The sequence below is a fragment of the Eretmochelys imbricata genome, chromosome 22 (genome assembly GCF_965152235.1).
Source record: "Eretmochelys imbricata isolate rEreImb1 chromosome 22, rEreImb1.hap1, whole genome shotgun sequence".
Classification (NCBI taxonomy): Eukaryota; Metazoa; Chordata; order Testudines; family Cheloniidae; genus Eretmochelys; species Eretmochelys imbricata.
The window spans coordinates 8,220,606-8,248,397 of NC_135593.1; the positions used below are offsets into that span (position 1 = coordinate 8,220,606).

Genomic DNA, 27,792 nt, shown 5'->3' on the forward strand with positions numbered 1-27,792 from the left:
GTCAGGGCGTGGCTGGCAGTCAGTGGTGGGATTGAATCTGACTGGAAGGGAGGTGTCTCTGGGGCACAGCTGGGTTCTGATGGCTGGAATTGGGGATGGGAGGCGGGGGCCTCACTTTGGGGGAAGTCGTGAAGGGACCATGTTGGTGAGGAGAGCACTTGTCCGCTCCTAACCCTCAGGGCGCTGAGGATTAGGAGTTGGGGCATGTGCTCTCCACCCCAGACGCTTTAGGCACGGAGGGGACTCCCATCTTTAATGCAGCTCTCCCCTCTGGTCCTTGTAGGTATTGGTGCCACCATCCTGCAGAAGGCGGCGATTCGGGTGATTAACCAGACCATGTGCAACACGCTGCTGACTGACCAGATAACGTCGCGCATGATTTGTGTGGGGATCCTGACCGGGGGTATTGATGCCTGCCAGGTAGGAGCTTCTGGGTTTGGAAGGGATTTAACCAAATTGTGCTGAAACCCTGGGAAGTGGGAGTAGCCCTTTCTTAGCAAGCTGGGTCCAGCACGGCGGCTTACTTTGTATCTCCGTCAGCCCTTGTGTATTCTGGATACATAGGCAGTCTCTCTCCGAGGGGAGATTTTATTTCCTTACTGTTAATCAATGGGACTCGCTGATGTTCTTCTGTTACACCCCGTCCTTTGGCGGGGAGGTGTGTGCGGGAGGTGCTCTTTGACTCTGGATTCAGATTTCAAAACATGGGTCACCGCCATTTGCTTGTCGGTTCTCATCCGTCCCTGGCTCACTGGTGCTGGGAAGCTGTTGCTAGCTGATAGCCGTTTGCCTGATTCCTCTGGCCTACCTGCCCGGAGCCGTGGTCTCCTGCAGAGAGGCCAAGGACTCAATGAGCCCTGAGGCTGGACTCTCCTGCCTCAGCCAAGGAACCAAGATCAGGGTTGAGAAGGCGCTCAGTGCTGCTGCCTGCATAACAGGTTGCTAAGACGGTTCTATTCACCAGTGTGAAATTCGCTGGAAGACGGGACTCCCGTTCCCTAAATACCGTCAAGGTCACCAAGGGAGGGGAGAAGTTGAAAGAGGAAGTTAATGCAAACATCAAGGAGCTTCAGGGACTCCTGCGAGGTCTTTTTAGGTGAAAAAAATAAACCACCTAGAAAATTCCCATGTGAAAATTTCATTAACTTACAGTGACGGTTGATCACCCTCATACCTCCTACCCCACCTCTAAACACACTCGGGTGCAAATGACCAGTGGACATAACTTCTAGAAACATTCCACGTCCCTTACGAATTCCTTCATTTGGTTAATCACTGTATGTGGGCACAGGCAGATCCTCTAAATGGAGGAAGAGCCCAAGGTGAGAGGGGATTAGCCTGTTTTTTCACCTGTGGTTCCGTTTCCGTGCAGGGGGACTCAGGCGGGCCGTTGGTTAGCGTGGAGAGCAACAACAGGCTGTTTCTGGCCGGTGTGGTCAGCTGGGGAGACGGCTGCGCCCGGCGGAACAAGCCGGGAGTCTACACTCGGGTCTCCAAGCTGCGGGACTGGATCAAGCGGCACACCAGTCTCTAGGAGGGCTCCAGCGAGGGGCTCTTGATCCGGATGGACACACAGGGTGGGCGGCGCCTCTCACGTTCCGCTCTGGGTCTCTTTCAAGCCGGTGGTTGAAGACACTCCCAGCTGATGTGAAGGGAATCGTGTGTGTGTGTGTGTGTGTGTGTGTGTGTGATTTCCTCCCCTCCCCCATGGGACTAGACCAGCGGGACGCCTGGCCTGTTCGAAGGCATGGGGGTGAGAAGTGGGCAGCTTGTATCCTTCCCCGTATTCCCTCCCCTCCTCCTTCAGGGAGCTGCCTCTAATGTGAACTTAACCCCTACCTCTGGTGAGCAGGAACCTACAAAGGGAGAGCATAGGAATCCTCCTCCCATCTCACCTCAGCATGAACTGTGACGGGCGGGCGCACATTGTGGAGGGAGCGGAGAGAACCCCCTGCTCATCCTAGTCCAGAGGGACAGGGCTGCAGCAGCCACCGGGGGGTGCTGCACAAAGGACACGCTTGTCCGTATTTAAAGTGGGGCTGTGTGTGTGTGTGTGTTTTTCCCCAGAACTGCCCAGTGTTTGGCAGGTGATGGCAGAGCTGTTTTTTGATGAATGACGAGGGACTGCCCATTCAACCCCCCGCTCTGGCCCTGGCAACCATCTAGTTCCCGTTCAGATGGGCTTTTAAATACCCATTTTTTTAACTGTGTTTTTGATTCTTGTTTTCGGAGCAGGTTTAATTGTTGAGGATCTCCAGTTGCCCCCGATAGTGCTGCACGGGGCAGGTTAGCAGTCTGTATTGGTTGCCTACCGTTGAATGACCCCCAAAAAACTCCTCTCCTTGACTCCAGTAAAACACTTAAATGAGAGGTTGAATATCTAGAGGTAAAATCTCCCCTGATCTGTCAATGATGGAAAATCCAGGCTCTGTTGGACCCGCTCCCTTCTCCCGCCCTGAGCTGCTGCACTCTGCCTCCGGCCTGGCGGTGGTTCTGGGACGGGACAGCTCGTCCTGCTCTTAGATCCTTTCCTTATGTCAGTGCAACGAATGCCAGGCTCTGCATGGCAGGGAAGGCTTACTGCTGCCCACTGCAGGGGAGTGATGGAGGTGATAGTGATGCTTCAAATGAATCTTTCCTCACAAGAGTGGTTTTGATCTGCTTGTTTTGGAGCAAAGCGGAGGTGGTTGGCGACACCCTGCTTGGATCCTGAGAGCTGAGTCAGGGAGGAGATGACTGGGAAATCCCCCTGGTGCAAGACAGCTATTCTCATGTGCAGGGCGGTTGAGATGGCACGTGGCAGTCAGCTCGGCCTAGCCAGGGCGCTGTTTGTGCTGGGGTGGCTGCCGTTCAGTCAGTCCGTCTGTTCTCACTGGACCGTTACTGAGTGCCAGCAGCTGACCCTGCTTGCTGAGAGCTAGGTTTGTGTACCATGCACACTAGGGGATCTAGCGTGTCAGGGGATGGATCTACAGAGCCTCCATCTCCTTTTGAGGTGGGTTGTGCCTAAGTTTAAACACAGAGGTTTGGCCCACCGGTCTCAGCACACTGCTCAGATCCACTACCTTCTGGGACTTGTAGTCCCTCTGCAAGGTTCGTCACGCAAACCCACAAGGAAATGCATCTAGCCTCTGTTGAGGGGCCTCTGGGGGTCACATTGCAGAATTCCAGATGGGCCAGTCGCTATTGAGTTGCAGGCTAAACTTTGCTCCCCCCTTGTCCGCCTGCTTTTCACAAGAATGGTTTAAATGTAGCTACTGGAGAGCCTGTGCGTGTGTATGGTGTGTGTGTGTACGCATTATCTGTCTTCTGACCTGTTTACGGGTCAGATTGGCATTGCCACAATGTGCCTTAACTGTAAGAAGGGAAGTGTGACCTCGTTAGCTGTCTGTGAAACCCCACCGCCCGTCTGTGGGACGCGAGCGCCTCAGTCCTTTAGCTGCTTCTTTAGTCCTTGCGGCAGGCTGAAGCCTTAGGTGCCATGTGAGATTGTGGAGACGAAGGGTCACACGGAGGCTGCTCTTCAGGGTACCCCAAAGTAGGCCCCCAGGCAGTGCGTTGAGATCCTGAGCACAGGGCTGACCCTGTAGCCCTTATATGGACCAGTGGGAATATTGGGAATGATAATGGCTGCAGCGTCAGACCCAGACTCTGTAATGCCTTTGAGCAGGACGTAGGCAGGGTATGGACTCGGAGCCCCAATAGGAGACTTCTGGCTGCTTGGGAACATGACTGCAAGCCCTGCTCTGTGTGTATGTGTAGTGGTGATGTAATAGAAGTTATTTTGTGATTGGCTAGCGTTGCTATGGGGACAAGGTGGGAGTAGGGACTTGTAGGTACCGGTGAGGTGGTTCCTCCATGAATCTTTGGTACTTCCCTTTTCTTGCCAGTGCTGGGCCCTGATCCTGGAATCACTGGCACCCTGCTCGTTGCAGGATCAGGCAGCAATCTGCCAGGACAGAGGGAGCTGATAAACGTGTAAAATCATTTGCTCGTTTGAACAGCTTGCCGCAACCCTAAAGAGAGTGTTGCCGTTTTAGGAAATGTCTCTGCCTGCCCCTGGTCCCTGGCACGAGCCAGGCTGGGTTAAGAGGCGGCGCCTGATGGCTTTTTAATCTGTTTTTTAAAAAGGAATGTTGCAAAATGATTTCAAATGTGCTGATTTTGATCCGGTTTTCTTCTGTATATATTGCTCCCTACGGTAGTATTGTACATATGTTGGAAGGATGAAAGCAGGCCCTTCCTGCTCAGTTTAACCTCCTTCCGCACTTCTTTGTTGTAAAGTCACTTTTTTTGTAAAGATCTGAATGAAATGGAGAGGCTTGGAGAAAACCTGTATTAAACTGGGGATTTTTGTATTACTCTGAACATTTCATTCTTTATTGCTGTACCGAGAGGTCTTGGAGCACTTCGTAAAGCTCGCTGAACTGATCTCAAGGCCCTCTGTGAGGGACGGATTGTTGTGCCTATTTCACAGCTGGGGAAACTGAGGCGCAGAAAGGTGACTTGACCCAAGTTGCAGTGGTGGCTGTCTCGGTTGGATATTAGGAAACACTATTTCACTAGGAGGGTGGTGAAGCACTGGAATGGGTTACCTAGGGAGGTGGTGGAATCTCCATCCTTAGAGGTTTTTAAGGCCTGGCTTGACAAAGCCCTGGCTGGGATGATTTAGTTGGGGTTGGTCCTGCCTTGTGGGGGTTTGGACTAGATGACCTCCTGAGGTCTCTTCCAACCCTAATCTTCTAGGATTCTGTGATTCAAAGATTGTGCAGGAAATGGGTGGCAGAATATCAGACAAGATCTGGTAACCTAATATTGATGAGGGTCTAGAGAGGAAGCATGGTCCAGTGGTTAGGGCGCTGACTGAAGACCTGGGTTGAAGTCCCTGCTCTGCCACAAATTTCCTATGTGAAGTCACTTAATCGCTCTGTGCCTCAGTTTCCCATCTGTAAAATGGGGTTGTCACCCTGTCCTATGTCACAGTGTATTGCGAGGGTCACTCCGTTACAGATCATGCGGTGCTCGGATACTCTGGGGAGGGGGGCTAGGTACGTACGTCAGATAGATGCTGGGTGTAGGGAGCTGCGCAGCTGGAGAGAGAGGCTTGCGGAGAGCTCCAGAGGACGCCAATAGCCAGCCAACCTTGTTGCAGCAGCCCCTTGGGCTGAGCCTCGGAAGGAAGCCAACTGCAGCGGATGACGGCTGAGCCACAGGAGGGTGAGTAACCCTACGAATCTCTATCTGGTATCGGCCCCTGGCGGCCTCTGCTCTCCACGCAGTGCAGCGGGATGGCGATTTGTACTTATGCTCTCAGGAAGCGGGGTTTTCACTTTCCCAAATCTGCCCGTCACGAGGCATTGAAACAACCCCATGGCTTGTCCTCCACCTCGCTACACGTTGCTCCCTGGGAGCTGCCTACATGGCAGCGGCAGCTTTGTGAGATCCCTGCTCAAGGCACACCTCTGATCTTGGGCCTGGGGAGAGGAAGGAGGGTTAGCTAGTGACCTCGTGGGCTGTAGGAGCATCCTGAGCAGAGCTGGTCCCAAGTCACAGAGTTAAGCCGGAAATTCAAACGTTGACATTGGGGCTGCACAGACCTGGGCTTCGGCCCACTGTGGGGATGACATCAGCCATAAAACTTGACTCCAGACCGGGCCTCGCCCAAGCTCAGGGCCACCGGATCCCGGGATTCGGCTGGCTGCCTAGTGTGCTCTGTGGAGCATGTACCTGTTAGCCCTGTGATCACCATCCCTTCCCATGCCGGAAGGCGGGATGCTCTGTAGGAAAGAGCCTTAGCTTGCTGCACGTGACATGGGCCTTGCCAAAGGCTGGCTCGGTCACCGATGGCAGCGTAAGGAATGCAGCAGGAAGGCTTGGCGATGTGAACTGGCTGTTTGAAGGGGATGCCTGGAATTCTGCACTCATGGGCACGGAATGGGCTGGTGCAGAAAAAGGACCTCCTAGAAGGGCCTTGATCTGTGACGGAAGCAAATTGGATGCAGGTTGTCAGGGCAGTGCCACTTGCTCCCCGTGCACCAGGCCTATCCTATACCCTAACACCAACCTCCTCCCTCCCTGCAGGACTTGACCTGTCTGGATCCTCACTTGCTCCCAGGTTGGGACCACGGGGCTGCTTGTCAGACTCTCAGCTCAGGTAAATGGAACCCACATCCTATCTCCTGAGGGGGCTCAGGCTCGGAGGCTCCCTCCTGGTTGGAATGTGTGTGGCTCACTCCAAAGGGCGGGCAAAGAAAGAGGAGGCTGGATCCCTACGTGGCGGTGGAGGGCATTTTTGGCATTCCAGTAACCTCCACAGGCCCCAGCCCAGGTCAGGGCTCTATTGTGCTTGATGCTGTACAAACCCAGTGAGAGAGAGACTCTGCCCCAGGTAGCATCCTGTCCAAATAGATGAGGCAGAGGGTGGGAAATGGGGCACAGGCAGGGGAAGAGACGGAGGTGGAAATAGAGCCAAGGTTTCCTGATTCTAGTGCCAATGCTCCATCCACTAGACCACGCTCTCTCCTGTCCTCAGTCTGAATGGATCTTCCTCAGCTGTACTCGCCCTGCAGTTCAGTTTCTGGGGCTCTTTGGGCCCGGGGTGGGGTGGGGAGACATGTGGTTTTATGTTGCTCCCCCTCCTAGCTAGTGCTTCCTGTGGGTTTCCTTGGTGGGCCCTCCCAATTATCCAGTTGTGGGGCCTTCATTGCTCGCCAGCCAGGACGGAGGTGGGGGGAAAGGAATGCCTCCTTTGTCAGCAGCGTTCTCTGTGGAGGTGATGCACATGTGAAGAAGGGAGGATGGAGTGTCTCGGGGCTTGTCTGTGATCAGAAGTTACTCCAGAATGAGGTAGGGTGGGAATTTAAAGTGCTGTAGCTATTCTGGAGTAAGATGTTCCACATGGAGAGCTATTCCAGAATAGCAATAGTAGAATCCTTATTCTGGAATAACTATGCTGGCCAATTTCCCCTTAGAGACAAGCCCTTACGGTTTTCCAGCCGTCTGGCTATTCTGGTTCAGGGTTGCAATCACACTTGTAATACTTTCCCCAATCCATAAGCTTTGCTGTAATGAAGCACTGTGACCATTAGGTGGCAGTGCGACCCGCAGCCCATTCAGGATGGATTATACTGTAGCTCAAAACTTTCTGTGGTACTTGGGATGGGAAAGGCCGACTAGACCCGGTCTGTCCCCTCTGCAAGGGCAGAACGTGGTCCACAAACAGAAGACTCATTGTTCTATTTGGGAAGAGCAGGCCTGGGGCAGAAGACTGAGGGGCATTGCCCAAGATGTGGAGGGGTGCTGGAACAGGAAGCAGGGGGGCAGTGGCAGAACTGGCGGGGGCAAGGGTGGAATAGCGGGGGGGGGGGCAGCAGCTCAGGACTGGGGTCTGGGCAGAGCTGTGGGTATGAGGGGAGGCTGCAGACTGGAAGAGGGGATCAGGATTGAAGGGCATAGAGCTTTCACTGGCTTTGGAAGCCTTCATGCTCTCAAAATCGCCGCCCTGGCTTTCCCACAAATCCCTCCAGTGCCTCGTTTTGGGGGCTTCGCTTGCTGTTCCCCAAGTTCATTTGCATGCATCTCCGGCCTTAGGAAGAAGCCATGTCCCCGGAGCCCTGGAATTGCTGGCTGGCGGTTGCTGCGCAGCCTGGAACTCCAGCTAGGAATCTGCAGAGGAGGCTGTGGTGTGTGCCCTGCAGGGAGGAGACTTCCCAGCTGGAACGAGTAAAACTCCCTGAGCAGCAGGAGAGCTGACGTAGTCTCTGAGATGGGCATAGGGAGAGGCAGGTGTGTGCTGTATACAGGTAAGCAACATGCAGTGCAATGGCCCCAGGGGATGGGGGAGGATTATCGTGCCAGGGGACCTGGCTAGGGTAATCACAGAAAAGTGGGCAACAGCATTATGGGATGGATCCAGGAGGCCCTTACGATGGGGTGTATGAACCCTATGCTGCAACAGAGGTTAACGGACAGAGCAGCTACTTTCCTGTCTGCGGCTAATTAATGGACTAGCAACAGCTGGCATCAACGGCTGCAGCTCAGGCAGACAAGGGCGGGTGCCAGAGAGGCTGGGGACTACTACAAGGAAGCTCATTGGCAGCCTGGCAAGGAATGACCCAAGGAAGAGACCCAGAAACCACCTGGAGAGCTGGGTGAGATTGCTTTCCTTCCCCCCATGAGGCAGGGGAAGCACCTTCTAAAGCCCTTGGGAAGGTCAGGGTCTGGCTACTGAAGAGTACTGGATATAGGGTGCAAGAGAATGGGATGTTAACGGCCCAGTATATTGTGCAATAGTCCTTAAGTGCGGGGGGGGACCGAGCCCCCTCTGGGGCATCTGCTGTACTAGCATTGCAGAGGCATGTAGAGAAGCCTCATTCAGGGGTGGCTGCAATGTTGGGGCACATCTGGGTGCAGGGACTAAGTTAGGAGCCTAAATACCTTTTGAGGATCTATGTCTCAGTGTTGTCCCCACCCACCCTGAAATTCTCAGGACAGGCTTGCAGGGCAGTTCTGGGCTAAAAGGAAGCTGGTGTCCTGAATTTCCCTAGGGTCTAGCAGTTGCCCTTCTATGAAATTAACTATTCCCGTTTGACTCTCTGCCCAGAAATATACCCTAACCCGGTAATAAAACATCCCCTATAAAAAACTGCTCCTATCAGCAGCTTGCCAAAGTCCACCATGTTTGGGAGATGCAATTGATACCTTGCAGGGTGGAGAGTTTGTATCTCTGGCAGCTTCCTGCTCTGCTTCCTCTTTCTGAACTTTGTCTCCCCATGGATATTTCATTCCTCAGTTTATTTCACTTGTTTACTGTCCCATCAAGGCACTTGAATGAACAATGGTAACTGACCTCATCCATGGTCTGGTAGGTGGAGCAGGAGGCTGCAATCCAGAGACCCGGTCCTGTTCCTCCCCTCTACTTCTGACTCACTGGGTGACCTTGAGCAAGCTACTTCCCCTCTCTGTGAAATGAGGCAAGTGCGAATGCTTCAGGCATGAAGGGCTTTGAGGTCTGAGGATGGAAGGCTCTGTAGCCACACAAAGCCTTTAGTTAGTGAGTACATTGGCTGGTCTAGTGGGTAGGGCACTGAACAGGACTGGAGACCTAGATTCGGCCCCAGCCTCTGTTTGATCATGGGTGAGTCATTTAACCTCCCCTGGCCCTCCGTCCTCCAGCAGTGAAACGGGGATTAAACTTCCTTGCCTTCCTGGGTGTAGTGAGGATAAAACCTATTCTGATTACCTTGTGCTCTGATCTTACGGTGATGAGGGCCCGGGGACCCATTTCTCTCTCCCCATCTCTTCCAAAACTGGAGCTTTTGACCAATCAGTTTTGCAAAAAATGCTTGCTATGTTCTCAGCCAGCCTAGAGAGAACGGTCAAAAGTCAAATTTTCCATCTGTTCTACCCCAAATCTCCTATCTGTAAAATGGGGGTGGGGTGGTGTTTAGGAGTGTGGGAGTGGGAATCAGCTGTTAAAGAAATCCCTGGACCTCACTCCCCTTGTAGCTTCCTTTCTTGGCCAAGGCGGTGGAAATTGATGTTAGTTCCTGGTAGCAGCCTTCTCCAGTGCAGGGCAGAGGTGCCTGCAGACTCCTGTCCAGCGGTAGCGGGCACACCGTAGAATTACTGGAAGTGAATGTCCTGCAGTCCCCTGCGAGCTGGCCAGCATTTCATCTTTATACCTTGTCAACATGATCTATGAGGTGGTAAGCAGTGTCTGTCTGGGTGGAGGCAGTACCACTAGCTGGTCATGGATATATTAAAGCAGGATCTTTGACATCTAGGCTGAGTGGACAGAGGGGCCCTAGCACAGCCGTGACTCAGTGGGGAGCAGCAGGAGGGGAATATTTTTTTCTGCCCTCAGGCAGAAGGGAAGAGAGAGGTGGATGGAAGTGTGTGTGTGTGTGTGTGTGTTGGGGGAGGGTGTTGAAGTTATAATGGGTTGGGACTAGGGTGACCGGATAGAAAGTGAAAAATCGGGGTAGGGGGGTAATAGGCGCCTATATAAGAAAAAGCCCCAAATGTCGGGACTGTCCCTATAAAATCAGGACATCTGGCCACCCTAGTGTAATTCAGTCTTGTTTCAAATGTAGGGTTAATGTCTGCACAAGGCTGGGCTCGCTGTATGACCCACGTTCTCCTAAGATTGGCTGTAGTGTTGGCCGGAGCATGTGCCCAGGTGGATTGGTTGGTAGAAACGCTGCTCTGAGGCTGCCGTACATTTAAATGGGCACAAGCTGCAGCGCTCAGATCCAGGTCCGAACCTCTTTGATGTGCAGGGCTGTTTGGTCCAGGAGATGTGGGTCACCCGATGAGAGGTGTCCCCTGCACAATTCAGATCTGAATTGGGGTTGGCCCAGCTCAGAGAGGGGGCACAGCTGAGCAGTGCAGCTCTGGAGCTAGTCTCCAAAGCATGGGGTGGGGGAGAGGGAGGAGGGATTGGCTTTGCAGTGTGTAGTTGCCAATACATAGTCATTGCAGATGCATCTCAGCATGCTTTTCACAGGCCATGGCACGGGCTGTCTTTGTGGTTTTCAGTCCCTTCCAGTCTGTCGTCCTTTCCCTCGCCCGCTGAGTTAACATGGTTGTACCCACTGCCCCTCGGTTGGTGAGATTTTCTCTTGTGATGCTGCTGTCCCCTCTCAGCTCAGAGAATAGTGACTTGCCTCTGGTGTAATGGCCCCAGGGTGATGTTTGCGTGTGGCTTGCCGGATATTGCCAAGGTCAGTGGAGCAGGCTAGCTGCAATAACTCAAGTGCCAGCTTCCCACCCCCACCACGTTCACTATTTACCTAACCACCGGCTAGCTGCACCGTCCCGCTCTGGAAAAACCCAGAGCTCTATGATCATTTCACTAGCTCTGGCAACAAACAGAAGCCGCAGAGGAGAACAGGGCTCAGCAAGCCAAACTGATCCCCTCCCCCATGGGCTAATCCCTGGATCAGACTGGGGTAGGATCTTGCTGCTTGAGGTGAGTCCTGGAGCCTGCAGCTGTACAGCGACACTCCTGCAGCACTTGGGAGATCCTCTTGCTTTTTTCCCCTCCCTCCATCTCTCAAGCATGAAAAAAGAACTAGCTCTGGTTTTAGAGTTTGGTGCATCTAGTCACCATCCCATGAGGAGTCAACAGGGCTCATGCCACCCTCTGCTGAACATTCTGCAGTGGTAAATCGTTCCCTAAACTATTAGGGCTTGAGTGGCATAGCCACTGCCTAGCATGTTGGCACTGTGGGCAAGGGGAATTCTTTAAGCATCTGCAGACATTAGTAAGTGTATCCTGTGCATGAGACATGGGTGTGTAATACACGTGCCACCCATGGCTTGCTATGGAGGTCCAGTAGCCAAGTATTCATTTAGCTTATACTTTGGAAGGGACCAGGATGCTGAAGAGTTTAATTTGTGCTCTGCAATGAATGAAGAGGTGGCCAGAACCCATGGAATATTCAGCTGTTGTTCCCCCAGAGAAATTGCCCGTGTAGCTCCTGTGGAATAAGCTGTTATGCAAAAGCAACTCTGAATAGCTCCTCCCGTGCACACTTATTCCAGAATAAAAGCATCTACACAGGCAGCTACTGCAGAACAGTGTATTCCATTCTGTTTCCCCATGTAGACAAACCCCTGAAGGATAAACGTTCGATAGAATCTGGTGTGTAGGTGGAGATGCCCCTTGTGTGTATTTGTTCAGGCTTCTGGTACAATTCTCTGCTCTGGGCACAGGGCAGACAGGCTAATGTACAGCAGCCGTTTATCCCTTAACTGCTGGTGGCAGCAGGAGTGCTGTAATAATGGGGTCTTTGCCTTGTGAGCCCAACTGTAAAGAGCTGGGTAGAGTGTCACAATAGCCTAAATCAATCAATGGGATGGGAAAAGGTGTAAAAGGGAAGGTCGACTAAAACAGGCCTGCTGCTATAGTTCTGTTATAGGTTACATTATGCCTGGTAAACAAGGGAAGTGCAGGACAGGAACTCACTGACCCAAAAGTGGTGTGATGGGAATTAGGCCTAATTAGTGGACAAAAGAATGAGGGGATGGCTATTCCACCCATCACTTAGTCAGCCAAGACCTGTATATATTTTGCAACACAGCTGTAAGCCTGTGACCAGAAAGGCAGCTGAATGCAGTGCCCTAAACAGCCGAACGCTGGTACAAGTTTGCCAGGTCTTGGAGAAGACAGTGTGTGCTGGGCCTTTTTTTCCTGCAGCGAGGTGCTGAACTCTGCTACCAGCACCCTGGACTCTGAAGAATTTTAGATCTAAACTTGTTTGCAGTGTTGATCCCAGGATATCACAGAGACAAGGTAGGGGAAGTAATAGCTTTTACTGGACCAGCTTCTGTGGGGAAAGAGACAAGTTTTTGAGCTGCCTGGAGAAGAGCTCTGTGGTGCTGGAAAGCTCGTCTCTTTCACCAACAGAAGTTGGTCTAATACAAGCTATTACCCCACCTGCCTTGTCTCTCTCTGACCCAGACTTAGCTGAAATCTACTGAGTGGGTAGAGGAGGTTTGGGCCAGGAGGAATTGTATGATCTTTTTCTGAGGAGAGAAGAACTCTAGAAAGAGATACCTGAGCCTTTCCCCTCTTATCTTCACAGTGACATCGATTCCAGCCATCGTCATCAACATCTGCGTGGCTCTGTCACCTGGACCTGGACTCAGCACCATTGAGGAAGATATGCACCAAGTCTCCTTGCTGAGTAAGTTAACCAGCATTCAATCACCTCTGGGTATAGGCAGCAATAAAACCGGTGACCACGTGAGATTGTGAGCCTTTTGCCTCTGACTGGTTCAAGTCCAGCCCATGTTGGAAGGGATGCAAAGTGGCTACCAGCTGATGGTTGTTGGCTAGCCTACAAAAAGTGAGTTGGAGGGTTTACAATTACAGATTCCACTGGGAAATGGCTTGACTAAACAAGTGTTCGTGAGAGAAATTCTCTGTGTCAAAACCGGGGGGGAGGGAGGGAGGGAGGGAGGGAATCAGTTTGAGTTTATTTTTTGATAACTTGACATTTAAAAAGCATGTCGTACCCTGCTCTAATCAACTCCATGACCATGGGGAATGAACTTTTTCACTCCCAGCAGAAAAGGGAGCTCAAGCCAGGTCATGCTGGTGGCCTAGAGCTTCTAATGCTGCACAGCCCTGCAGTATCTATCTGTCTGTTTCTTTTTAGGGCTGTCTGTCTGGTACCTTTCACCAGCATTAACCTATTTTGAATAGTTTTAAACACACAGGAGAGATATCACATACTAAAAACTAGAGCCACTGCCCTTTGGTATCAGAAGCATTTATTTACATTTTTGTAAACTCTTAAACAGTGGAATAAGTTGTTTACAGGTGAGCCCCCTCCTTTAAACAGTACACATTAAATGGCAAGCACATTAAAAGCCCAGGTATACAGGCACAGTGTAAAATCCATTCTCCTATTCTTAGTCTCTGCTCCCTGTGCTTCTGAACTCTCCCTCCGCTCTTGTGAAGGGCAAGGTGTGGTGGTGAACAGACAAAGTGAAATCTACTCCAAAGAATCTGAAGTAGTTCAAGGTTCCCTCCCTCTCTGCCTTTGAGCTCCCCTATCAATTTCTGGGCTTTCATAAAAGATCCCTTCCTGATCTTTTGCTTTGCAGGGGGGGGCAAAAGGCCACAAGGAGCAGCAACTATGAAACTGATCATACATAGTGGCGGTGTCCCAGCCAAAGTAAAGCAGACATGGTTTTAGCCCGATCAGTTACAGTTATAACGAGAGTGGATACAAAACTTTAAGTGATTATATTGATTAGCCCTGAACACCTCACAGTAATCATCTTAAAAAAAAAAACCAAAAAAACAAAAGGATGTGTGGCACCTTGGAGGCTAACCCATTTATTTGAGCATAAGCATTCGTGAGCTACAGCTCACTTCATCGGATGCATCGGCTGCTACTCTGAAACCAGTAATCATCTACAGTCCTCTCCCGGAGCTAGTGGGGAAATGGCAGTGGTCTCAGCAACCAGGCACTTAGTAACCTCTTTAAAATAAGAAGCACACAGCTTGCCAGGACAGGTGCTAGCTAGGGCCCGTGAAGGCTGTGTTGTGGAGAGACTGGGGATGAATGTGGCCACCAGGGATCATTGCTGGAGCCAAGACTTATCTTTCTGTATAAGCCTGGAAGAATTTGAGGGGAGGAGAATGGAAGAGCCTTACTCTAGCTCCTGTGTGGGAGCAGAATGAGGTCCCTTCCTTGCTCTTGAGGGGGGTGGTGCTGGCCTGAGCCACGAAAGGGGTGGGGGTATGGAGGTGGGCTAGACAGAAAATTGGGCTGTGCCCTGGCTCTCCGTGGCCCTGCCCCTGGTCCTCCTAAATTCTGGCCCCACCTCCTCCCAGGCCCTGCCCAGGCTGTAACTGCTCCTCAGCTCTCTGGTGCCCTTCAACTGCTTGTAGCCAGTAACAGCCACCAGGCGGGGGGACCTGGCTCTGGGGCCAAGAGCCTGGAGCAGCAGCCATGGGGGGCAGGGCCCAGGAACATGGGCCAGAACGGGCAGCCCCAGACCCTCCACCTGCCCTGGACAGTGTGCCCTGATGGGCGAGGACACAGGGTCAGGAGCTGCTCTCTGGCCCCCCCGCCAGTGCGGGTGGCAGCACTGCCTTCAGAGCTGGGCGCCCAGCCACTGCTCTTTCCGCTCTGTCTTCAGCCCTGGGTGGCTGACTAGCAGCGGCTGCTGTGGGGGAGCTGATCACCCCTGCAAGCTCCACCCACGCCGAGTGCAGCCCCTGCTCCCAGGTGGTGCTTTATTAAAGAACCTTGGCATCAGCAGCAAGTCTATCTGTGGGGCCTGGAAAGATTTCAGTGCCTTTTTTTTTATTTCTTCCCAGCCTAGTGAGAAAGGAGTTAATGCCATGAGAATTATACCCATGGGTTGCGGTGAAGGCTGAGACAAAGATTCCCAATTCAATATCTGCAGTTGTCAGCTTGACGATGATCTTGGGGGCATAAAATCTGCAAACACACTTACGGCAGCACCAGCTGCAGAGGAAACTTGCTGGCTACCAGCAGAGTAAGGCAGAGCGAGAACCCAGACAGAGCAGAATTCAAACACAAATTTTTGCAATTGTGGTTTCATTTCCCCAAGCCTGTGGGGGGGGCAGCACCATGGCCTCAGCCTAAATTGTAGAAGGGAAACTGGGTTGGTTGTGCTGCTTTGATCAGCTCAGCTCTCTGGATCATAAAGAATATGGTCGCACCAATGCATGCCAACCCGACCACCACAGCGAGGATGTTGATGGTTCTTGCGGTGTCCGAGGCGGCCTTTGCTCCTGCGATATCTCTGCGTGCTAGGCACTCCTCCACCTGGGGACAGAGGCATGGGCTAATTAGTGATGACATTTTGTAAACTGCTTTCAATCCCCAGTGTTTACAGGTCTTGTACCTAATGAACTGGCTTCCCCTACAACAGGTAAAATATGAGATCTGTTTGACAGGCAGATAAAAGAGAAACCAGACCAGATTCTGCTCGGTTGTAAATCTAAAGTCGCTCCACTGATTTCACTGGAGTTACTCTGGCTTTACACCAACAAAAATGAGAGCAGAATCTGGACCATCAAAGCTAAGGTCAGTTTTCAGGCACTCAACTTGTAACCCCCTTTGGCTTCAGAGGTGCTGAGTTCCTAGGAGAGCTGTTGGGTGTTCTCTGCACCCCTAAAACGAGTCCGTAGGTATCGCGCTGGGCAGACAATCCATGGCTGTTCCTGAACATTTAGGCTTGACTGACTTGTCCAAGGGCCATGCAGCAGTCTGCTGCTCTCATGCCTGGAGACAGGGGTGCTTCATGGTTGGGTAGGTCAGCTTTCCCTCCTGGGGCAAGATGATCCAAGTATCAGAGTGTGTGTGGGGGCGGTGGGGGGAGGAATTTAGATTAAATCTCTTCCCTTTAACTCATCTGTGTTGCAACTAGATTCTATCAGGGGATCAAAAGTTTCAGCTTCTCAAAGATACTGAGATCACCTAGCTTAGTGGTTCTCAACCAGGGTACGTGTAACCCTGTGGGGGGTACGCTGAGGTCTTCCAGGGGTACAGCAACCCATCTAGATATTTGCCTAGTTTTACACTGACAATCGAAGTCAGTGCAAACTAAAATTTCATACAGACAATGACTTGTTTATACTGCACACAAATGTAAGTACAATATTTATATACACTGATTTATTTTATAATTATGTGGTAAAAATGAGAGGAAGCAATCTGTCAGTACCAGTGTGTGGGGACACTTTTGTATTCTGATGTCTGATTTGTAAGCAAGTAGTTTAAGGGAGGTGAAACTTGGGGGTATGCAAGATAAATCAGACTCCTGAAAGGAGTACAGTAATCTGGAAAGGTTGAGAGCCACTGCTCTAGCTCTTGGTGGTATGACCCACTCCCACAATGATGTGGGGAAGGGAAACTTGGTACTGTTCCTTACCTCTAACAGAGGAATAACATCCCCCCTCTCTGTCTAGAAAGCTATTTGCAACAGAGTTCTGCTGAAATAAGCCAGCAGTGACCAGAGTCACCAGTACAGCCAGGTTGAGCAACAACCTTGATGAATGAACCATCTAACTGAAAGAAGTCTCTTATCTGGTCTACGTCATCCTCCTGTACATTGGTTACCTGACTGTGTTTCCCTGCATACATTTTAATATTTTTAGTGCTGGTGAGAAGGGTTTGCCGGCCCAGGAAGCAGCTGTGCAAGACTCCCCCAACTCTAGTCAGTCAACGTGTTTCACCTTTGGAGTGACCCGCCCCCTCCAGGAGGTGAGTTGTTTTCCCTTCAAAGCATTCTAACACACAGTGGAACGAATGAAACTTGTTCAGACCTGCTGAAGTTTCCATGAAACTCTCCTTCAGCCAGTCACACCCCAATCCAGCAAAGCACAAGAGCGTCACTGAAGTCCCATGGGCTTCCACAAGGAGTATATACTCGTGTTTAAGTGCTCTTCTGGATTAGGGTCTTAGAACTTGTCTACATTCGTGCTGAAGCCACCAGGGCAACTAATGCAAACCCCTAGCATACACGTGCTGCACCAGTGCAGTTCACTCTTGTTTCATACCACGCAGTGTGTTGACACTACTTTACATTTGTGCAGCTGAGACCGTCATAGACCTGGCCAAGGTCCGGAACATCACAAGCAGGGTAGTGAGCTATAGCGGCCAACAAATGAGAATTTTTTTAAAAATTAACTTTTTTTAAAGGGTCTCCTTGTATTTAATACACAAACTAAAATGCCCCAGTGTCTATTTAGCAATTCTGTATTTTAAGCCCTGTTGCTTCCTGGTTTTGAAAGCTTTATGGGTTAGGCAGAAGCCACTGAACTCAGCGTGGGTTTAGAAAGTTTTTGCTGCTTACAGCAGAGCTGACATCCACTCTGAGCTGGGAGGAGAACAGGAAAAGCTGTTGGGGAAAAACTGCCCGAAGCAGTGAATCCCAAGGAAGGGGCTGGCTGAGATGATGCTTTTAATCGGATTTTAAAATCAGTTTTCCTTCCTATTCCCCATTCCTCCATTCACAGGTCCCAGTTAGCCAGCTCCTGCCAGACCCCCCACCCCCGGCCACACAAGCTGCCTGCCCATAAGCGCATGGGGTCAGAAACAGCAACATCAAATCAGATTTTTTTCAGACTCAAGCATGTGGAGTGACTGGACTGTACAAGGCATCAAAATGGGATAAAGGCCTGCCCTTCCCCTCTAGGCCCTTGCTTCAAATCTAGTCTAGGTTAGGATCAACTACGTATGGTTACTTTGGCTGTGAACAGTCTGCGCTTGAAACCAGGAAGATTTTGAAACAGAGGGACTATGAAGTTCAGCTCTGGAGCTGAACATCCCCAGGGTTTGGATTGATCTAGCTTTCCTTTTGTCATCCAGCTGCCCCTTTTAAATGGCCACTGCCTTAAAATCTAACATCAGAGACTCCTGGGTGGGAGCCAGAGCCGAGTGTAACTACTAATGCATCCCATCAGCAGCTATCTGAGTATCACAATATTACTGCAACAGGATTCCCACCATGAAGCCTTGGGTAATAACCTGGCAGCTGCCAGGTTGACTTTGCCTTACATGAGTGGCGCTACTCCAAGGAGGTGCAGACCATGGAAATGACACCTCCCCATAGGCACTAGGGAACGTCCCCAACAGCATGAGCAGGCTTTCCCCAGCCTCATCACCATGTAGCCCTCTGATGGGCACCTCTTTATTTAAGGGGTCAGCAGAGGGCAAGGGGCTCTCCTGCCGTGCATGGGAGTGCTGTTCATGCTGGCATATCAAATGTAAAATAGTAAATTAGGGTGGATCCCCGGTCATCTTTATTTTGGAGGGGACGCATTGGGTCCAGCATCCTACTAAAATGATAGGAAGATACAAGAGTTGAATTCAACTGCTGTGTGTGAGAAGGGTTATTTTGACATTGCTTTGCTTTTACAACTTTCTCCCCTGATTGTGGGTCACACATGGCAATGGGCGGGGGGGGAGGGGAGGAGTGTTGAGTTGTCTCTTGTCTAAATTAGACTTGTAAATGTTTTTTATTCTGGACACTAGGGCTCCAGGAATGCACCAAGAAAAGTCACATGCATCAGTGGGCATACTTGGAGCCTGTCTGAAACAAGTCTACACGTAGACTGCACCACTACTGTGGGTAAGGAAATACAGGGCACGATATTCAAGGCTGCACGGCAACCTGCTCATGCCCAAGGAGAAGCTTAAGAGATTTCTCACAGCTACATCCCTTACGAAGAGGAACAGATTGAATCATCATCATCTTTAGTGCCCCATACTAACTACAGGGTGGAACAGGAGCATCTAACACCTTGACTCCTTCATTGGGGCTGAGCAAGTTCCTGACAGCCACCCAACCCACTTCCCCATGAACATGACCATCTTGAGCTAAGTGAGGAGTTGAACATGAGTTCAAGACCGGGGGGGTATTACTTGCACTGAGGTGATAGTTCTGATTTAAGAATCCTATTAGTCGCTGCTGCCATTGTCTTGATTCTTAGTTACCCTCTCACTGTACAGTTAAATCAGAGTTGAAAACCAGGGGCTGTGTGAAAGTATGGCTCTAAAGGGTTTCATATTGCTTAGTTCAGGGCAAGATGATTATACCTGTAAAACAAGGTTTTAAAGTCCATTTACTTTGCAGCCCTGCTGTAGGAAGTCTTCACTCTTAGTAATCTGTGTGTGTGGTGTTTATGGGAGACTTACTGTCTTCACATAATCCCTAAGCAAATGAAGTACATAGGTCATGAGCTGAGCAACTCACTTAACCAGCTGCGACTAACTGTCAGTGTGCTGCATTCCTTGCTGTTCTGCTCATGTCAGCGTTTCACGTGTAGACAGGGCTGCACAGCCCGTCAGTGGGACAAGAAACCAGAGGGGCTAAGTTCTGAGTCTCACTCCCCAAATTAGCCACCTCTACCACAAGACTAGTTAATGGAGGGGGGAGGTTTCAGATCAGGCAGATTGGAAAATTCACACAAGTACACCTTAAATTTGGGAAATTTTTTTTTTGTTGCTATGGGAGCTGAAAGCCTAGTCTAGAGGCACCATTGTGTCAGTCAGATGAAATACAAAAAATGTATCCATCTGCTTTTTAAAAGGGCACTGTTAAAGATCAGTGTGCCTAGGAGAGACTTTAGCCTTTATAAAAAGAAAAGGAGGACTTGTGGCACCTTAGAGACTAACCAATTTATTTGAGCATGAGCTTTCGTGAGCTACAGCCCACTTCATCGGAGTGATCCGATGAAGTGAGCTGTAGCTCACGAAAGCTCATGCTCAAATAAATTGGTTAGTCTCTAAGGTGCCACAAGTCCTCCTTTTCTTTTTGCGAATACAGACTCACACAGCTGTTACTCTGAAACCTGTCATTTAGCCTTTATGTTGTCCTGGTAAAGTGGTGTGAACAGTCTATGTAGCTACTCCAATATGAGAGAGAGAAGACAGGCCACTTAAAGTTTTACTAGGCCCAGCTAGGCTCTTTGTTAGGAGGAACTTCATTATTACTTGAAACCTTCCTTCCTCCTTTTGTTGATGTGTAGCTAGTTACTTGAATGAATTAAGCTGGCACAATTGCTTTGTTGTTAAACCTAGAATAAACGCCCTTTCAGTATCCAGTCATGGTTGTGTTACACTTCTGCAAAGGGATTGAGTGATGTGCTAAACCCAGAACTAAAACTTCCCCAAATCCTGGGATAGGTTAGATCTGAACTTTCCAGCTTCTGCCTCTCTAGAAACCCCCTAAGATGACTGACTCACCTGTTGCTTGTGCAATGGTTAAAAATGTAGAGGGGGTAGACTTTGTCCAAAGATCTTTCAGAGTAGATAGAGCAATGGTCCAGCTGAGGAAACCCTACCTCTAGAGTAGCCAACTCAGCAGTATTAAACAGGTGGGAGAATTGCCTGCCTTGCTCCCCAACAGACTGTGCACAGCCTCGCATGTTCAAATCCCAGCCGATAAGGGGTAGGGGGGAGACTTCTCTCCCGCTCCCTTGAGTGATCCACCTCCAAGCATGAGATCTGAATGTTTGTGTCAGAGTTTGCATAGTTACAAGCATTCGTGTCGAAGTCATCACTCAGCCCTTAAAAACGTCCAGCCACAGAACTAAGGTGAATCAGTGAAAATGGTGTGCCCACTTTTGTGTTAAACTTGGAAAGAGGATTAGATTTTAAACCAGTAAAAGGTGATTTTGATGTTCAAACACAGGGGGGAAAAAAAATTTCCCTTGATAATTGGAATTTACAGCTAGTCTAAGTGAGAAATGCTGCTTGAGAACTTGTGTTTTATTTAAGGACGTTTACTTTGTATATTTAGACATATGATTTCAGTTTGTTTCTGAATCAACACCTACTGTCATCTGCCTCCATCCTCAAATGCCTGCACCTGTGAAAATTTAATCATCAGGGGAGGGGTGGAAATCCATAATTTTGGGCAACAGCGACCATTAAAATAGACAAATCAGAAACTGCTTAAAAACAAACTGGTATATGTCAATTATTTTTTTAAAGTAGTATCAAGTTCAGCAAAGTCTGTAAATCAGAGGTGGGCCACCTGCAGCCCGTAGGACCATCCTGCCCAGCTCAAGAGCTCCTGGGCAGGGAGGCTTCCCCCCAGCCCCTTCCCTGCTGTCTCGCCTCAGTGCGCTGCACCGAGCAGCATGATAAGGGGTCAGGGTCCAGGCTGTTTGGGGAGGCACAGCCTTCCCTACCTGGCCCTCCATAAAGTTTTGCAACCCTGATGTGGCCCTTGGGCCAAAAAGTTTGCCTACCCCTGCTGTAGATAGAACATAAGTTGATACCATGCCATGCCCTTGAACTGGTTTTCTAAGGACATTAAAGGCTGTCTGTCTTTAATATTCCCTGGGGCTGTGAGAACTTAGCCATTCAGTTTCTCCTTCAGGATAAAGGTTTAGATGAGGTCTGAGAAGCAAGGATAAACCAAGTGCTAAGATATACTACTTGGTATGCTAAAGCAGACCTTGGTGCAATATGCTGCATAAATGTAATGGGCCATCAGATTGAGTAGATTAGAAGAAAACCACCCATAAATTGTAGAGCACCAGGTTAATTATGATTGCTGCTGTGTTCCATCTAACAGCTCTAGCACGTGCCACAAGCACTCCTTTTCCTTCAGAGAGAATTTCATTTCAGCAGCCTGGAATTTCCAGACCCTAGTAGCTGGGGAACTAAGCCCGTTACCAGCAGTTTTGGGGGGAGGCATGGTCCATGTCAATTCTCAGGTGAGAAGCCCCTGACAAGTCACTGCTGGGAGCTGGGATTTCTCCAAGGCTGCTCTTCCAGGACCTTTGTTGGGGGGTTCCCTTGTTTCATATAATTCTCCACCTAGGAGGGTGCTTCAGATTTCAAACCCCCTAAGCGGCTCTGGCAGCTAGAAGGGAAGGGGAGCAATCTCTTCCTCCTCCACTCCCACAGCAGGGTGTCTTGGGAGGCTACAAGGGTGGCTGAGGAAGGAAGGGGTGCTATTCTACCTTTTCTCCAGCCTCCTGGTTGCTGCTCTGGGTGTGCTTACATAGCTCCACCCCTCCCTCAGCTTTCTAGCTCTTTAGCAGGGTGTGTCTGCTACTCTATCCCTCCTGCAGTCTCCCCTTTTGGGCCCTCCTGCCTAAACTGATGCTTGTCACTTTCACCCTGACCACAGGCTTCTAAACAGCAGAGGTGAAAACTGACAAGAAGTGGGTTAGTTTTCACTATGGGCAGCTTGAGAGAACTCTGAGCTGCAGACTCAGGATGACAATACTGCATTGGTTCACACATACCATTACCAATCAGAAAGCTTCCTGAACAGCAAGAAGAGAGAGATTTTCTGGGTTTTTTTAAAGCTTAGATTCTGCAGAAACTGATAGCCCTTGCCCTCTGATTTTTCAAACCCAGCTAAACAGGTAAAAAGAACCCACCTAATGCAAGTGTTGATGGAGAGGTAAGTGGTGGATTAACAGAACAAGCACTATACCAAGAGCAAGACTAAAATGTGTTGCATTCAAAAATCAGCAGCAAAAGTTGAACTCACTGGGCCAAATTATGCCTGGGTGAATTTGGCCCATTTGTTCCAGTAAGTGAGAAATCTGACTGATTGCACAAATGCATTCTGGCTGTGTTGTGGAGTTGTTCTATCATTCAGAGACAGATCTTTAAAACTAGTGGATTACAGGCTTTTCCAGTAAAACATCCCCTATTCTGAAGCTTTGCACTTTTCATGCTTCCATCTCCAAGTGTGGTACTCTGGCAGGTAAAGCAGCGTTGTCCCCACTTTACAGATGACAAAACCAAGGCCAAACACAAACTGAGGTGCTGCTGCTGCTTCTGCCACTAGGTGTCCTGATTCTCAGCCCAATACCTTCTCTGGTGCACCATGTGCCTAGTCACGCAAGGAAATGCTACAGCCCAATCGTTAGTGAAAACTAAACTAGCATATGATTTATGAAAATCAAGTCACACAAGGCTTCCAGTCTCTCTGCTTGGTCCCAAGAGTGCTGAGCACCTGTAACTCCTACTGAAGTCAGGGGGAGATGCTGGTATTCAGCACTGCTCTAGATCAACCCCAGAAACACCACTGCAGAAGATAATAGTAGATGGAATGAACACAGGGAAGTAATTCATTGCCATTAAGATAAATCCAAGTTACAGATAATCAAACATATGGGGAAAAGCAATTGAGCAGATGGCTTAAATACAGAGCAGAATAGGGAAAGATGTAAGCAGCAGCTCTGTGTGGTTTCCTTAAGCACAGAATCTAAGCTAATTCCAGGAGAGAGTTCATGGCTGACACCTCCCTCTAGCCTGTTGTCAGGTACCTAGAGGCCCAGATCCATGGGAGTTAGGCACCTAAGACCCTCTGTGGATTGGACCCTAAGCCCCACTCCTTTCCTCTGCATTTCACTCCTGGCTGGCTTAGGCAGCTCCCTGTTCAGAGTGCTGACTTTTGAGAATCCCTCTCTTAGGGGCCTAACTCTCCCCTACAATGCATGTGAAGCCTGGGCGCCTAATTGGGGGCTCTGAATTCCACTGGGTGGCAGGACACCTTTTTTAATCTAGTCCTTAGCAACTTGCCTGAGGTGACCCAGGGAGTCTGTGGCAGAACCAGAACTGAACCCAGATCTCCTGAGTCCCAGCCCAGTGCCTTAACAAAGCCATGCTTCCTCATCTGAAGCCCTTGGGGGTTACATTTGTAAGACGCTGTGTAAAACTGATCACTGTGCTGCTTGGCAACAGTTTTATATTTAGTTCGGATCAGTCCACATTTGCCCATTTCATCCCTGACCACTTCCAGACAGTCTAGATCACGAGTCAGACAGGAGACCAACAGCAGATTCCACCAGGTATGTGATAGAAGAGGAGGAGAGGGCACTGGGTCTGCATTTGGCGAGATGAGATCCTCAATTCAGCCAGTTGCTCAAGGGATTGATTGTCTAGGCAAATCTCTCACTAAGTCATTACAGAGCCTCCACCTCTGAGAACATCACGGATAACAATCTTTGCCATTCTCTAGCACCTTCCTTCCAAGCTTCTCTGAGCGCTGTACCCTCAACAGTGACTTTAACCCCTACGGAATGTCATGAGGTTAGGAAGGGAGCAATGCTTTACACAGTGGCAAGTTATAGCCCAGAGTGGTGAAATAACTGGCCTGAAATCTTCCCTCTCCCACCAACAGAAGTTGGTCCAATAACAGATATTACGTCACCTGCGGTCTCTAATTTGCACAAGATTATACTGTCTGAACATCATCCTGGAAGGAGTCCAGTCTTAGCTCTGAAAACTAGGGCCCCTCTGGCATAAGCGTTATGACTTGACTTAAGACCATGAGCTGTGTGGAAATGGGAGTTTCTCCTCTCCCCCCTCCCCCCAAAAATACAACCACAGCAATGAGTTATACAGATTCCTTCCTGCTACCCTGCCCTGTTTCCTGTGTAGAAATCACAGAATTACCGGCACAGGTGGGCAAGGTCTCCCTGCATGACTTGGAGCCTTTCATTAGCTTGTTTGTACATTGTGAGAAAAGAGGGAGGTCTGGCTGAGTGCTCGGCTGCTGCTGGCATTTGCTATTGTGACACTGGGGAGAGTTTGATTTGGCAGAGGAGTCCTGATTTTGGGGCCAAAGGCACGTCTTTAACGGTTTACGGCGCCTGGAAATAAACAGGGCCTGGGCAATACTTGCTCAGTTTAAAACCAAACTGCTGTGGGAAGTTCATGCAGAGGTCTTGCCCCCCACCCCCATTCCTAGCACACATTCAGCTTATCACAGGTGCCAGCCCACCGAGGTAGGCAAGTTGCCATTTTACACACTACTTCACCTAGCTCCGTGGTGCTCAACCAGGGGTATGCAGGGGTCTTCCAGGGAGCACATCAACTCAGCTCGAGATCTGCCTTGTTTTACAACAAGCTACATAAAAACCACTAGCAAAGTCAGTACAAACTAACATTTCCTACAGACAATGACTTGTTTATACTGCTCTAGGAATGGAATGCTGACCTGTGAGTACAATATTTACATTCCAATTGATTTATCTGATAAATGGTTAAAATGAGAAAGTCAATGGTTCAGTGACAGTGGGCTGGGATGGTTTTGTATTCTGTAGGTCTGATTTTGTAAGCAAGTAGTTTAAGTGAGGTGAAACATGGGGTATGCAAATGTGACACATGGCCAGAATGCATTAAGAACCCTGCAGGATAAATAACCCAAATTCAACCTCTAGGGACCTGTTATTAGATGCTTGTGTTTTTGTGTGGTTATATATTTATATTGTTTGAGGTTGATAGTGTAACCAAACGGTTACTGTCTATGCTGAATTCTCCTTTTGATCTCTGGATTAACAGATCTTAACATTTAAATGAACTGTAAATATAGTGATATCACTGTATTGATCTCTTTGAAATGTAAAGCAATCACCTGTGAATGGTGGAAAACAGGCAAATGCCTTGTTAGTTAACTACCAGTGATGCTTAGGAAATAGGTCCACTTCAAAGTCTTGATGATTGCCTATTGTTGTTTATTGCCCAAGAACTCCGTGCTGTCAAGGGAAGGCCTGGAACTGTATTAAGGTGTCTTAGGTCCTGATCCTTTTAATCTCAGATCTGCTTGATGCTTTATGCAGGGGAAGCTTGAGTCCTAAGACTGAGATCTCCGGTCCCACCTGGATCACCGCAAATATGAACATTGGACTATAACCTATGGACCAACTCTGAAAGGACTTTTTGAAACTACAAAGCTCACCATCTCTACTATAAAACTGATCTCAGAATGGTGCTCATGTCTGTATGTATACTGATCTTTTAACCAATACTCACTTTTTAAAAAAAATAAATAAATTCTAGTTTACTAAGAATTGGCGGTAAGCGTGTACTTGGGTAAAATCTGGAATATTCATTAACCTGGGAGGTAATGTGTCCGATCCTTTGGGATTGGTAGAACTTTTTTATATGATGAATAAGATTTTCAGTAATCCTCATCATATTTGACTTGGGTGTCTGGGTGGAGGCCTGAGGCTGGGTTGCTTTAAGGGAACTGTGTTTTGGCTTCTGGGTAACCAGAAGCTGTTTTGAGGCTAGCTTAGTGGATTTAAGTACTGGAATGACCACCAGCTTTGGGGATTGTCTGCCCCATTCTTTGCAGTTCACCCTAGTTAAGGAACTTCAGTGTGGGACCCCGGTCACAGCAAGACAAAATTCCGACTCCTGAAAGGGGTACAGTAGTCCGGAAAGGTTGAAAGCCACTGACCTAAATTATAAGCTTTTGGGGCCAGGGACTCCCCCCCCCCCCCCGGGTCTGTCCAGTGCCAAGCACAATGGGGCCCTGGTTCATGACTAGGTCTCTTAGGCACTACCCTAATACAAACAATTATTAATAATTAGACCCGAGCCAGCTCAGTTGACACAGTGCTTAAAACAGCAGCAACCCTTCTATACTAGGGTTCCCTGAGTCAATAACAATGGTGCAGATTCTTCAGTGTTATTAATGTCAGGTAATTTTGGCCAGATTTTCTGAGAGAGAAAAGCTAGAACAGTGACTGAGCCCATCCGGGTTGCATGATTCAGTAGGTCCTGGAGTGACAGAAGCTGCAGCTGGAGGAGAGAACTTCTCCTGCAGGGGGTGGAAGTGGAGCCCAAAAGGGCTTGTTGACCAGGAGGTGCAGCACCAGCATAGGGAGAAAAAACCACAATGAACGGGGAGCATCGGGGCCCGCACCTTGGAAGCACAGCGCCAGTGCGAATGGGACCTTATTGCAACAGAGGAGCCAGAGACCTAGTGAACGTAATGGCCGGACTGGGTCAGACCAAAGGTCCATCCAACCCAGCGGCCAATGCCCGGTGCCCCAGAGGGAATGAACAGAGCAGGGAATCATCCAGTGATCCATCCCCTGTCGCCCACTCCCAGCTTCTGGCAAACAGAGACTAGGGACACCATCCCTGCCCATCCTGGCTAACAACCATTGATGGACGTATCCTCCATGAACTTATCTAGTTCTTTTTTAAACCCCGTGAAGGCCAAAACTATAACAACATCCTCTGGCAAGGAGTTCCACAAATTGTGCACTGTGTGGAAGAAACACTTCCTTTTGTTTGTTTTAAACCTGCTGCCTATTCATTTCATTTGGTGACCCCTAGTTCTTGTGTTATGAGACGGAGTAAACACCACATTTACTTTCTCCCCACCATCTTGATTTTATAGACCTCTATCATATCCCCTCCTCAGTCGTCTCTATTCCAAGTTGAAAAGTCCCAGTCTTATTCATCTCTCCTCATATGAAAGCTGTCCACACCCCTAATCATTCTTGTTGCCCTTTTCTGTACCTTTTCCCACATATCTTTTTTGAGATGGGGTGACCCCATCAGCATGCAGTATTCAAGATGTGGGCGTACCATGGATTTATATAGAGTTAAGAGCCTTTGGTGAGGGACCTCGTCAAAGGCTTTCTGAAAAATCTAAATACACTATATCACCCTTGTCTACGTGCTTGTTGACCCCCCCAAAGAATTCTAGTAGATTTGGTAAGGCATGATTCCCCTTTACAAAAACCATGTTGACTCTTCCCCAACACATTGTGTTCATCTATGTACCTGACAATTCTTTGCTATAATTTCAACCAGTTTGCTAGTACTGATGTTAGGCTTGCTAGCCTGTAATTGCTAGGATCACCTCTGGAGCCCTTTTTAAAAATTGGCGATCCGGTAAGCGGAGATAGAAAACAGCATGCTGACTCTGCATGGAGAACAGATGCTGACTTGTTGCCCCAGTTTAAGAATGGGAATACCGATGGCTCTCACCTCCTTCGATGCCACGAAGGCAGCTCCC

At 49.3% G+C, this 27,792-nt stretch overlaps 2 protein-coding genes across 3 annotated transcripts in view; one reads left to right on the forward strand and one right to left on the reverse strand.

Moving 5' to 3' along the window:
- Window positions 1-25,781, forward strand: part of ST14 (ST14 transmembrane serine protease matriptase) — a 93,834-nt gene extending 68,053 nt beyond the window's left edge. The window contains exons 19-26 of the mRNA XM_077839732.1: window positions 284-420; window positions 1,373-6,154; window positions 7,591-7,802; window positions 8,822-8,972; window positions 12,591-12,692; window positions 16,652-16,757; window positions 18,531-18,627; window positions 25,595-25,781. Coding sequence (XP_077695858.1) covers window positions 284-420; window positions 1,373-1,534 — 299 coding nt within the window. The 3' untranslated portion in view covers window positions 1,535-6,154; window positions 7,591-7,802; window positions 8,822-8,972; ... (2 more) ...; window positions 18,531-18,627; window positions 25,595-25,781. The remainder of the gene's footprint in view (window positions 1-283; window positions 421-1,372; window positions 6,155-7,590; window positions 7,803-8,821; window positions 8,973-12,590; window positions 12,693-16,651; window positions 16,758-18,530; window positions 18,628-25,594) is intronic.
- The window catches only part of ZBTB44 (zinc finger and BTB domain containing 44), a 149,736-nt gene continuing 135,217 nt past the window's right edge, over window positions 13,274-27,792 (reverse strand). For both annotated transcript variants that reach the window (XR_013348587.1, XR_013348585.1), the window contains exon 8: window positions 13,274-15,317. The gene's annotated coding sequence lies outside the window, so the exon portion shown is untranslated. The remainder of the gene's footprint in view (window positions 15,318-27,792) is intronic.